Source organism: Diaphorina citri, unplaced genomic scaffold (assembly GCF_000475195.1).
Source record: "Diaphorina citri unplaced genomic scaffold, Diaci psyllid genome assembly version 1.1 scaffold300, whole genome shotgun sequence".
Lineage (NCBI taxonomy): Eukaryota > Metazoa > Arthropoda > Insecta > Hemiptera > Psyllidae > Diaphorina > Diaphorina citri.
In genome coordinates this window covers 94361-107916 of record NW_007377735.1, presented here as the reverse complement: position 1 = coordinate 107916, position 13556 = coordinate 94361, and the positions used below count along the sequence as shown (strand labels likewise).

Below are 13556 nucleotides of genomic sequence, written 5' to 3'. Positions count from 1 at the left end.
CTAAAATGTGGTCACAGTCGTCAGAGAGTTGATTTCAGAACTTACCTTTTTAGCTAAATCCCCTTTAGGGGTGAGCTTTTCATTTTTTTAGTACTGCTTGTTGCATTTAATTTCTAAATAACAGGCGTTGCTTTGGGTCCAGCGATTCGACTTTTTGAGCCTGGTCAATGTAGGTAACAGGACTATTGGGTTCGATACTAGTCTGTGTGAAGGGATTTTACCCTCCACAATGTCCGTTGTTCATACGACAAAACCTTCACAAATTAATTTATTAATACAACAACACTCTTATAATTTTACTTTTTATAAAATACATCATAATACTTATAATTCAAGATATAATATTTCATACTGAACATTTCTTAAGTGAATAACAAAAACGAGTGAAAGATATCTGTTACGTATCTTATCAAATAAAATCCTCACTTGTCCTCACTTATGTGGTTACATTGATTCTGAGATTTTTGCAATATTAAAGCAATATAATGCATCAGATACAAAGAGATTTGAAAGACATCGTAGCACTAGCAAAACACACACAATAGAACCACGACCTTAAAAGATCAATAAATACGTTGGGCATGATTCATCAAGCTTACACACTGATGAAGGTTTTCCTATGCTGAAAGCAGAGTATTTTCTAAAAATACCACCTGATCCAGACTGCACTAAGTAGTCTGTTTGCATTCCACATTATCACTCCGAGCCCATACGAGACAACACAACTCTGAGCTAACAAATAGATAAACCTTACTTAATTTATAGTAAACCAAGTACTCGAACATAGTCTTTTTCGATAATTGAAATGTGGTAAAGCAACACACGAGCCTGTGACTATTATATCATAGGTATCGAACGACCTTGGCATGTGCTTAACATTAACCCGTTGATAAAACTATCAACGTTGTGAAGAGGATTTGGCCTGTTAGCAGAAATCCTGCGATAAGATACCTTGTTCACTCAATTGTACTTGTGTCGGGGAATCGGGCCAAAATCTACGAAATTATTGTTTTTCAAAAGAGTTGACTGATCCCTTGAATTTCATTACAAAAACATAACCTGGGAAATCCACTTTTAAGGGTTTGGTATTTTCTGAACTTTGGATAACTAGTGCCCATTCCCAGCAGATATGAAAACAACTTCCAGAATTAATACCTAATAATAAAAAAGAGGTAGAAAGAGAAACGAATGGATGATAGAGATCGAAAACCGAAAATTATTAATATCAGACAGCTCTTATATTCTCTCCTGTAGGAAACCAATATTATTGGCAATATTTAGGTACGTCAATATTAACTCCATAGAGGCCCATGACAGTGTTATTTTAAAAGGATCATTGGGTTTGACCGCTCAAAAATGGACCACCAAGTCAACACGAGACTGTAGACCTGACTCTGAGAGTATATTAGAACCTGTAAGAGTAAGGTATTATAGTTCATACTTATGGCAATAATAACTGTTTAGTTGATACTAATAATGACAATAATAATAACAACTATTTAGTTAATTCTTATGACAATAATAACTGTTTAGTTAATACTCATGACAATAATAACTGTTTATAGTTAATACTACTACTAATATTAACTATTTAGTTAATAATACTACTACTAATATTAACTGTTTAGTTGATACTAATGATGATCACTGTAATGACCCCTCCCGTCTCAAACGTATTTCAATCAGTTTCATTCAGCATAATGTTCCATCACAAATTAATATTTCTATTTTAGTTCATTATAACAATACAGACTCATGTAGCGTACCTACAAACTACAAGGTAGGATACAACCTAGACCTAGCCTATCTCTACTCACAAATTAATATTTCTATTTTAGTTCATTATAACAATACAGACTCATGTAGCGTACCTACAAACTACAAGGTAGGATACAACCTAGCCTATCTCTAAGTATAGGGTAACCTAATGCTTTGAGGAGATATTTCAAACAAACATCGTGTAATTCACGTCTATTGTACACTATGTAATGGTTCTTGTATGAACTGAATTGCCTGTTCTTCAAAACTTCATTTTTCCTGAGTCCTTTTAGCAAGAAAGCAGCTTTTGGAAACCTGGGTTGCGGTTCCATTGGGTAGAAATTTTTAGACTTGGGTGCGAATTTCTAGACATAAAAGTACCAATGTGGTTACATTGATTCTGAGATTTTTGCAATATTAAAGCAATATAATGCATCAGATACAAAGAGATTTGAAAGACATCGTAGCACTAGCAAAACACATACAATAGAACCACGACCTTAAAAGATCAATAAATACGTTGGGCATGATTCATCAAGCTTACACACTGATGAAGGTTTTCCTATGCTGAAAGCAGAGTATTTTCTAAAAATACCACCTGATCCAGACTGCACTAAGTAGTCTGTTTGCATTCCACATTATCACTCCGAGCCCATACGAGACAACACAACTCTGAGCTAACAAATAGATAAACCTTACTTAATTTATAGTAAACCAAGTACTCGAACATAGTCTTTTTCGATAATTGAAATGTGGTAAAGCAACACACGAGCCTGTGACTATTATATCATAGGTATCGAACGACCTTGGCATGTGCTTAACATTAACCCGTTGGATGATAAAACTATCAGCGTTGTGAAGAGGATTTGGCCTGTTAGCAGAAATCCTGCGATAAGATAGATACATTGTTCACTCAATTGTACTTGTGTCGGGGAATCGGGCCAAAATCTACGAAATTATTGTTTTTCAAAAGAGTTGACTGATCCCTTGAATTTCATTACAAAAACATAATCTGGGAAATCCACTTGGGTTTGGTATTTTCTGAACTTTGGATAACTAGTGCCCATTCCCAGCAAATATGACAACAACTTCCAGAATTAATACCTAATAATAAAAAAGAGGTAGAAAGAGAAACGAATGGATGAAAGAGAAGAGATTTGATAGTGTGATCTGGGTTAAAACGGAGATGAACAGGGAATATCGTACCTAGAGAGGACGAGAGATGGAATTGTGGATCAATGTCAAATCGAATACCAGAGGATTGTATAGATCAATTTAAAACCGAATACCTACCAGAAAACAGCAAGAGACTTCCTTAACGTACACGTTTGGTAGGTCGGTCAATATGCTAAATAAAAGATAAAAAAGGATAGCAAAGGATTCGTTGAAGAAAGGACAAGATAGCCTGCGGCTCACATTGACTAGACCAGTTTTTCAGCAACGGTGTTTGTGGTTGGTGTATGGCCGGGTGACCATCTCTGGGACATCACGAACTTCTGGTTATTTTCCAGGTGCACTCAACCTCGTGGGGGACAATCTGGCTTGTCCGGAGCCACCGGCAAAGGTGGCTCTAACCCCCCTTAGCCTGGGGAGGATAAAGGGACATCACGAACTTCTGGTTATTTTCCAGGTGCACTCAACCTCGTGGGGGACAATCTGGCTTGTCCGGAGCCACCGGCAAAGGTGGTTCTAACCCCCCTTAGCCTGGGGAGGATAATGTGGGACCCCTACAATCGACATAAAACGAACAGGATAAAAGTGAATGTAAGAATGAAGAAGAAATCTTTAGCGATGGACTAACAGATAGTAGTCGCCGATGAAAAATCATCCTGATGAGATGTAAAAACTAAAATAATAATGACGCGATACGGTATTCCAGTATACCTCGCGCTCAATACACGTAACCTTAGAGAGAGAGAGAGAGAAAAGGAGAGAGAGAGAGAGAGAGAGAGAGAGAGAGAGAGAGAGAGAAATAATACAAAACTATTGAGAAAACAATGAATAATAAAGAATTACGGGCGTGAACAATACAAAAAAAAAATGACCTTATCTTTTTTTTTTTTTTTTTTTTTTTTTTTTTTTTTTTCAATGAAATTTTTTCGTCCGCAGGAGTAAGTAAAATAATTTATTCGTTTCATAGACTTGGGATGAACACAATACGCCATATCATATGGCAAGGACATCCTTCTTCAATCTAGGTACACCTATGAGTTTGAAATGCATTGTATGAAAATATGTACATGCGTAGTTCTGATGCAATGCACTTGTTAGATCCATACTATTCGGTTTGAAACAAATTTCCTTTTCCAATAAAAGTTAATGAATAAAAAACGTCAAGGTAGGTACCTCATGTAATTGTAGTTGTATGCTCATAGCACAATATGTTGTCAAGTGACTCATGCTCAGCAATTGTAAACAAAGATGACGATTGTAATCTCAGTGTCAAATTGGTTGATTTAAATTGCACAGGTTTTAATTCACATTAAATCATTAATTAATTTTTAACAATAGATGGGACCAAAAGAATTGCTTGTTCTTACTTAATATTGAGATAGTTGAGATATTGAAAGTAGGTAGAATTTCTGAACTTTTTAAATGGTCGACACAATCCAATACTCTCAATTCTGTCATAGTACCATTCATTGGTACCTGCATAATTATAAGTAATCATTGGTCATTGGTATAGGTGCCAATAGACATATACGTACTATAAGTTCTAGTACATTCACTCTGCTAAAAACCAATTTAATTCCACAACTATAAATTGAATTGTAAAAAGGTCTTCTTCATGAGTATGGGTTTCACCAAAAGGGAATGGTAGATCTGTTTTCAAGCAACTAAGGCCTACGTGTGTTACTTATGGTGCATAAGAATGTAATAGTTATGTTATGTAGGTTATGCTTCCTTATAATAAGTTTATATTCTTCATTTATTTTTTATTTATTTCTTTCTCTGGGTTTTACAGCAAGCATCATAACAAATTTGAATAAACAAAAGAGATGTTAAGTTGAGAATCAACTAAGTAGGGATTTATGTTATGTAAAATAAATGAAAATTTTATGAATAGAAAAAAAAAAATCAGCAATGAATTTCGAGCATTCCCATTCAGTAAGTAGAGAAAAAATGGTATCAGCAATTTAAAAATCTAGCACAAATTCACGGAAGTTTATGTAAATAATATTTCTGACAGGATGTTGGGAAATGTGTTTGAATTATCATCCACTTTGAAACAATATCCATGATACCTATTATGTAGGAACTTCACATAGAGGTGGCTTGTTTGAATATATTTCATTATTTCCCTTCCTCTCCCAATTCTCTAAATACCCATTTAGATCTCTTCACTTTCTATTAAATTACCAGTGGGAATGGGTTGAAAGTTGAAGCCCACTATTTGTTATCCAGCATAGCTTGTAGGTATGTAGATATTATCTTTTTTATTTTTTTTTTTTTTTTTTTTTTTTTTTTCAATGAAATTTTTTCGTCCGCAGGAGTAAGTAAAATAATTTATTCGTTTCATAGACTTGGGATGAACACAATACGCCATATCATATGGCAAGGACATCCTTCTTCAATCTAGGTACACCTATGAGTTTGAAATGCATTGTATGAAAATATGTACATGCGTAGTTCTGATGCAATGCACTTGTTAGATCCATACTATTCGGTTTGAAACAAATTTCCTTTTCCAATAAAAGTTAATGAATAAAAAACGTCAAGGTAGGTACCTCATGTAATTGTAGTTGTATGCTCATAGCACAATATGTTGTCAAGTGACTCATGCTCAGCAATTGTAAACAAAGATGACGATTGTAATCTCAGTGTCAAATTGGTTAATTTAAATTGCACAGGTTTTAATTCACATTAAATCATAAATTAATTTTTAACAATAGATGGGACCAAAAGAATTGCTTGTTCTTACTTAATATTGAGATAGTTGAGATATTGAAAGTAGGTAGAATTTCTGAACTTTTTAAATGGTCGACACAATCCAATACTCTCAATTCTGTCATAGTACCATTCATTGGTACCTGCATAGATGCTCATAGCACAATATGTTGTCAAGTGACTCATGCTCAGCAATTGTAAACAAAGATGACGATTGTAATCTCAGTGTCAAATTGGTTGATTTAAATTGCACAGGTTTTAATTCACATTAAATCATTAATTAATTTTTAACAATAGATGGGACCAAAAGAATTGCTTGTTCTTACTTAATATTGAGATAGTTGAGATATTGAAAGTAGGTAGAATTTCTGAACTTTTTACTTAAATGGTCGACACAATCCAATACTCTCAATTCTGTCATAGTACCATTCATTGGTACCTGCATAACTACCACCTAACCCTTAGAGCTCCAATATTATGTTGTCGAATTCTCAAATAAATTAGGATAAATTTTCATGCCTCGGCTGGGATCGAATCCACGCCCTCCTGATTACCAGGCGAGCGTCTTGATCACTACGGGTTCAATCCCAGCCGAGGCGAGGTATGGAATTTTTCCCTCACTATAACTTTAGACTTTGACCACAGTAATAGTAGTAGCCTACTGCTGGAGTATAGGGGCTTTTATAAATGAGCACTACTATCATTATTATTACTATTACTTAAGTCATCTTAATTCAGTTATTTATTCCCAAGGGTACAATGTTTTTAACTTATTATACACATAGTCAAATATTATTACGTTAATTGTACAAATGTAAACAGTGTCACATCATTAATTAATAGGAAAATGACCTACTGGTCGAAAGCAACAACAACATTATTAATTTAATTAATTACCTTTGTTCTCCAGGAATTTGGTTATCGCCCTGAAGGAATTGTCGATCCGAGGTGACTTCAGAACCACTGTCGAATATTTGATCACTCTGCTGGAAACCGAGAGTTTCCAAGTGAACTCTATTGATACTGCCTGGTTGGATGTACTGATTGCTGAGCGAGTACAATCAGAGAAGCCTGATATCTTGCTGGGTGTCATTTGTGGCGCTCTGCATATTGCTGACAGAAAGATCTTGGACGCCTTCCAAAACTTCCAGCTCTCTTTGGAAAGGTAAGCTCATTATCACGTCAATTGGATTCGCCTTATTTTATGTAATACGAGAAAGGATCCTTTTATTTGGAGAGACTCCTTTTTATTCAAAGAGGCTGTCAGCCTTAAACACGACAATCAATAGACTCAATCTTCTTAAATTCTACATTTTAAAAACTTCCTTGTTATCCGTGAATATGATGAATTGATGATGGAGTATTTGCATAAGATGCATTTTTTCGTTATTTTCAAATCTAGAATCGATTTTCCAAGAAAATATTTATCTTAAAGTCTTTAGTTCCTTGCTATATCTAGGTACTATTTTTACAAAAGAGGTTCAATCGATTGTTTCTGTCATATATTGGCAGCATCAATTTCAATAACTTCCAACCTGTTTCTCTCCAGGTTCTGATCGCAGCTCACCAGCCTGCCTACGAGTTGCGCCACAATCAGATGGAGTCCATTTTCCTCTCCGCTGTCGATATGTACGGGCACGATTTCCATCCGGAAAACCTCCAGAAGCTCATTCAATCCGAGACCTCCATCTTCGACATTCTGCATGACTTTTTCTACCATACCAACCGTGCTGTGTGCAATGCAGCTTTGGAGGTGTATGTCCGTCGTGTGTATATGTCGTATGACTTGACTACGGTGCAACATTTAGAGTTGTCTGGAGAGATTCCGCTGGTGCACTTCCAGTTCTTGTTGCCCTCATCACACCCGAACAGGTAAGAGGTTTTGTTTCAGATGACAGGAGTGAATTATTGGTTAGGTTTATATTAGACATCCTATTTAGTACGGTATAATTTTTGGTGTGGGTGTGGGACTACATACCAGGATATGTAGATAACATATAACGGCAAGCAATAAAGGTAGAAGTGTGCGCCACAATCAGATGGAGTCCATTTTCCTCTCCGCTGTCGATATGTACGGGCACGATTTCCATCCGGAAAACCTCCAGAAGCTCATCCAATCCGAAACCTCCATCTTCGACATTCTGCATGACTTTTTCTACCACACCAACCGTGCTGTGTGCAATGCAGCTTTGGAGGTGTATGTCCGTCGTGTGTATATGTCGTATGATTTGACTACGGTGCAACATTTGGAGTTGTCTGGAGAGATTCCGCTGGTGCACTTCCAGTTCTTGTTGCCCTCATCACATCCGAACAGGTAAGAGGTTTTGTTTCAGATGACAGGAGTGAATTATTGGTTAGGTTTATATTAGACATCCTATGTAGTACGGTATAATTTTTATTGTGGGTGTGGGACTACATACCAGAATATGTAGATAACATATAACAGCAAGCAATAAAGGTAGAAGTCAAGTTGCTTTTTTGATCAATTGTTTGATTGACTGGTTGATTTATTTGATTAATCCACAAATCAATATGTAGTCTAAAACTCTAAACCCAGATGTGTCTGGTTACTCTGGTTTTAGATGGCCATAAAAATTAAACTCGTCTTAAACTGCTCGAAGCTGATGGTGAAACTCCATTAATTTCATTACTCACTAACCGTTTCGACATTTCCATGGTTGATTTATTTGATTAATCCACAAATCAATATGTAGTCTAAAACTCTAAACCCAGATGTGTCTGGTTACTCTGGTTTTAGATGGCAATACAAATTAAACTCGTCTTAAACTGCTCGAAGCTGATGGTGAAACTCCATTAATTTCATTACTTACTAACCGTTTCGACATTTCCGTTCGCAGACAAAAGCTGAACGACAAGGTAAACGTACCAGGCGAAGAAATGATGGCCGAGAAAGCCGCGCCCATCATTCACACCTACCAGAGAACCGGGTGCATGGCCGCATTCGAGTCGTTTACCCAATTCGAAAACTACTTCGACGAAATTCTGGACCTTCTGGAAGACTTTGCTTCGCCTGCTCAGGTGCCTACTAAGATCATGGAGGCTGTGGAGAGTGGCAGTGAGTCCCGCAATAGCACTTCCATCAATGTGAGCTTGTCTGTGGATACGAGAGAAGAACCTGCTGTTCAACTTCAGGTAAGAGTGTGAGGCTGGTAGCTACCTCCTTTAGTGATATATATGCCCACTCACAGCTGAGGTACTGAAATACTCAATGCCCATTAAAAGCAGAAATAGAAAATAATTCAGTAAGGAATATTGTTACTTATTTATTATACTGTTACCAACCTAAGTGGTGTAGTGGTTAACGCGTTGGACTTCGGATCTGAAGGTTGGTGGTTCGAGTCCCAATCAAGTCTCAAGATTTATCTAGGTCTAGGTGTATTAACTGCGGAACGATATTTGTGACAAGCATTTAAATATGCTTAACACAATTAAGAATTCCTTTTACATGGCGAGAACATGACCTAAGCCATCAAGGGAAGATTAACTTTGAGAAATAATATTTTTTGAGCTGTTATTGTATAAGCATCTCCTTTTAACTATAACTTGATACACAATTAACATTCCTTTCTTTACTTATTAACTTATTATACTGTTGGCTAAGGCTAAGAAAGGTCCTATCATGCCATTTAATTATCTCTTACTTACTTTCAATTATTTTTTCCAGATCGAGCCCATTCACATTCTGTGCATTGCTATCAAAGATCAAGGAGACATGGAGGATGAAAAGTTGAGTCGCATGTTTGGTGATCTCTGTGCCAAACACAAGGATGAACTCAAGCAGAGGTCCATCCGAAGAATTACCTACCTGGCCCTGAACAAGTGAGTCAACTTTGAAAAGCACTACTGTTAATAAAAAAAAAAAAAATCTTTTTTCAAGAGGTTTGATAGAGGATAGGCGAGGTTAACGCCGGAGGCGTTCTCTACCACCTAACCCTTAGAGCTCTATTATTATGTGGTCAAAATCTCAAATAAATGAGGATGAAATTCCATGCCTTGGCGGGGATCGAACCCACGCCCTCTTTTTTACCAGGCGAACCAATTCACTTGTGACCTCTATTCACCTTTTGCATAGGAAGCTACCTACATTAAAATGGGGATATAACGAAATTCCCGTGTGGGGAGTTCAGTATGTAGGACTTTACACTCCATTTTTAAGCAGCTACTTAAACGATATATCCGGATAAACGGTTTGCGCTCTGTTACTTGTTTCCGGCGTAAATTTATCTATTCCTTGTTTGTATACTTACCTTCCGACCTTAATTAGACTGGGTTAAAGGGATTTTTCAGTCTCGTTCCGGCAGTATAAACATTAATAAGGGTATATTATATTCTATTCTAAATATTTCTCTTCCAGACCAAGCTAGAAGCGTACGGTAACAAAGTGGGACCAATGCATGGCCTTCCCGTGTCCACTCCTTACGTCACCAAGGATTATCTACAACAGAAAAGATTCCAAGCTCAGAGTGCTGGCACTACGTATGTGTACGATTATCCAGACATGTTCCGTCAGATGTTGGAGAAACAGTGGAAGCAGTACATTGAGGAGAGGCCCAGTGGTAAGTTGGGATGGAAAATTATTGCATCCGAGACCTATATCCTAGTCCAACAAAGTATATCCAGACATGTTCCGTCAGATGTTGGAGAAACAGTGGAAGCAGTACATTGAGGAGAGGCCCAGTGGTAAGTTGGGATGGAAAATTAGTGTATCCGAGACCTCTATCCTAGTCCAACAAAGTGTGGGGAGGTATTTACAATTCAATATTGTGATTCAATTCATTAGGCTGGGGGAACAACAGGGAGTAGACCAGCTTAGTTTGGCTTGGGGACTTTAAACAGGGAGGATACCAGCAAATTTTGTAGCCTAAACCAAATGTCAGCCAAGAGCAGCTAGGGCTGATTGAGAAAACGCTGACCCCGTCTAAACACGAGGAAGAAGGAAAAAAAATTGTGATCCAATTCATTCAAATTTCTTCTTTTCCGTAGTTATGTATTAAAGTATGGGGAGGTATTTACAATTCAATATTGTGATTCAATTCATTAGGCTGGGGGAACAACAGGGAGTAGACCAGCTTAGTTTGGCTGGGGGACTTTAAACAGGGAGGATACCAGCAAATTTTGTAGCCTAAACCAAATGTTAGCCCCAAGTAGCTAGGGCTGATTGAGAAAACGCTGACCCCGTCTAAACACGGAAAATGGCGAGGAAGAAGGAAAAAAATTGTTCAAATTTCTTCTTTTCCGTCGTTATGTATTCCATTTGTAAGATACTTTCTGGAATATGGTAATGGTGGTGTGTTAAAATGGAATTTGCTCTGGTCTTTTTCGTCTAAAGTCCCTTCTTTTTTAAAAGCTTCTAATCGATATGGTCTTCTTTATTTTTTCAGAGGGTATCGTGAAGCCTGCTCAGGTCCTCAACTTCGTAGAGTTAGTCCTGGTAGAAGATCAACTCGTTGAACAGAAGAGACTGCCAGGCGAAAATAACGTAAGTACCACTACACAACTCAAGGAAGCATACAAAATTTTAGAGAAATCAAGTAAACACTGCACGACTCAAGTAAACATACAAAACTTTTTACAATTCAAGTAATCGAACTGAACTTTACACAACTCAAGTAAGCATACAAAACTTTACACAAATCAAGATAACACTTTACTACACAACTTAGGTAATCGAACTGAACTTCACACTAAATCAGGTAAACGTAAGTAAATTTACACAAGTGAATTAGGATTGCTTTGGAGCTAGGGCTAGAAAAGGCGTGGAAATAGACTCCACTCCACTTCAATTAAAACGAATTATGCTCGTATTTTACACTACCTCTGTCTAAGGAAATACTGACCAATTTTGTACCAAATACATGAGACCTTGTTTAGACTGCGGGAGTAAAGGGACTTTTCAGTCTCGTTCTGGCAGTATAAACAGGGTATATTCTATTCTAACTCCGATCTGTTAAAAATTACAGGGTGTTTCATAATCTCCGATTTCTCTTTCCAGGTGGGCATGGTGGCTTGGAAGTTCACCCTGTACACACCAGAGTACCCAGACGGTCGCGATATCATTGTCATCGCTAACGATATTACAGTCAACATTGGTTCGTTTGGACCCCGGGAAGATCTGGTGTTCGATTTGGCTTCGAAAGAGTCTCGCCGCCTTGGAGTACCAAGGATATACATTTCGGCCAACTCCGGGGCTCGAATTGGGCTGGCTGAGGAAGTGAAAGCTTTGTTCAAGGTCGCCTGGGAAGATCCAGATGAGCCCGAGAAGGTAAGAGTGGTAGAGATTGCCTTAGGGCTTAGGGAATTATTACGCCCTTCCCCCGCCCAATGAGCAAATTTGTTTTATTTATATGATTAGTTATCAAGGAGAGGAGCTCACCCCTAAATAAGTTCAATTTAAGTTTAGGAAGAGCAGTTATAGTATATTTTAATTGTATGTCAACAAAGTTATAACTGAAAATCGCTTGACTTGGAACTCCGGGGCTCGAATTGGGCTGGCTGAGGAAGTGAAAGCTTTGTTCAAGGTCGCCTGGGAAGATCCAGATGAGCCCGAGAAGGTAAAAGTGGTAGAGATTGCCTTAGGGCTTAGGGAATTATTTCGCCCTTCCTAAATAAGTTCAATTTAAGTTTAGGAAGAGCAGTTATAGTATATTTTAATTGTGTGTCAACAAAGTTATAACTCAAAATCGCTTGACTTTGAGTCCAAGTCAAGTGATAAAATTTAGTGTATTGAGCGGGGAACGAATTTGTGACAAGCATTTATGCTCAACACCATTACAATTCCTTTTTAAAAATAATTGTCTCTTCCACAGGGATTCAAATATCTCTACCTCACGCCCGAAGACTTCACGAAGATCTCGTCGTGCAATTCCGTGAAGGCAATTCTGATCGAGGATGAAGGAGAATCTCGCTACAAGATCACCGACATCATCGGCAAAGACAACGGGTTGGGCGTAGAGAACTTGCGTTTCGCCGGAATGATCGCGGGCGAAACTTCGATCGCTTACCGCGAAGTGGTGACGATTTCGATGGTCTCTTGTCGGGCGATTGGTATCGGGGCGTACCTGGTTCGTCTCGGCCAGCGAGTGATTCAGATTGAGAACTCGCATATCATCTTGACCGGATACAGCGCTTTGAACAAGGTGAGTGATGGACTTGAACCTTGAACCCTCTTCATATTGATAACTATGCATAGGAGAGAGAAATAATAAAATACATTGATTAACTGCCTAAAGTTTGGGTTGCCAAAATGACACGGCATACGACAGTAGTGTGATGGTGAAGTGATCACCTGGTAAACAGTACTTTGTGAATCCTAGTGAGACCTTAGTAGATTCCACCAAAGACCAATTTTTTTGTTAACCATGGTTTAGTAGCTTTGTATCAAGAAAGAATGTTTATTAATGCAAGCTCACTGTCTGGCTAGGGGACGTTAAACAGAGAGAAGACTAGCGTCTGGCTGTGGGACTATAAACAGGGAGGAGAACAGCTAACCCTAACCAGCCTAGCAAGCTGGCAGTTCCTCAAAGGGTTCTCTCTGCTTTTAAAGACCAAGCACAAGTCCTCACGATGGTTGACTGCGGTTCAGGACGAGCCAGCCAATTTAACATGGCTAGAGCTAGAGACCATCACCCCGGTGTATAGCAGATACAAAAAAAAAACATCTTTTCTTTATTCTACTATCGCCATTCGGCGAAAGCTAAAGCCGCTACAACAACAACAACACACACTTTTTTTTCCAAACTACACAAAATGTCCTTGTAGGCAATGTAATTTAAAACGAGAGCGTTCCTACTACACACGACATGATTTTTTTTCCCGAACTACACAAAACGTCCTTGTAGGCAATGTAATTTAAACGAGAGCGTTCCCACTACACACGACACGATTTTTTT

At 38.0% G+C, this 13556-nt stretch overlaps 1 protein-coding gene across 1 annotated transcript in view; it reads left to right on the top strand.

Moving 5' to 3' along the window:
• LOC103507248 (acetyl-CoA carboxylase 1-like) overlaps positions 1–13556 on the top strand; it is a 46308-nt gene that overhangs the window by 31268 nt on the left and 1484 nt on the right. The window contains 10 exon segments of the mRNA XM_026822161.1: positions 6557–6811; positions 7159–7518; positions 7667–7960; positions 8505–8799; positions 9332–9486; positions 10015–10213; positions 10215–10347; positions 11049–11146; positions 11660–11929; positions 12474–12803. Of these exon segments, the coding sequence (XP_026677962.1) occupies positions 6557–6811; positions 7159–7518; positions 7667–7960; positions 8505–8799; positions 9332–9486; positions 10015–10213; positions 10215–10347; positions 11049–11146; positions 11660–11929; positions 12474–12803 (2389 nt within the window).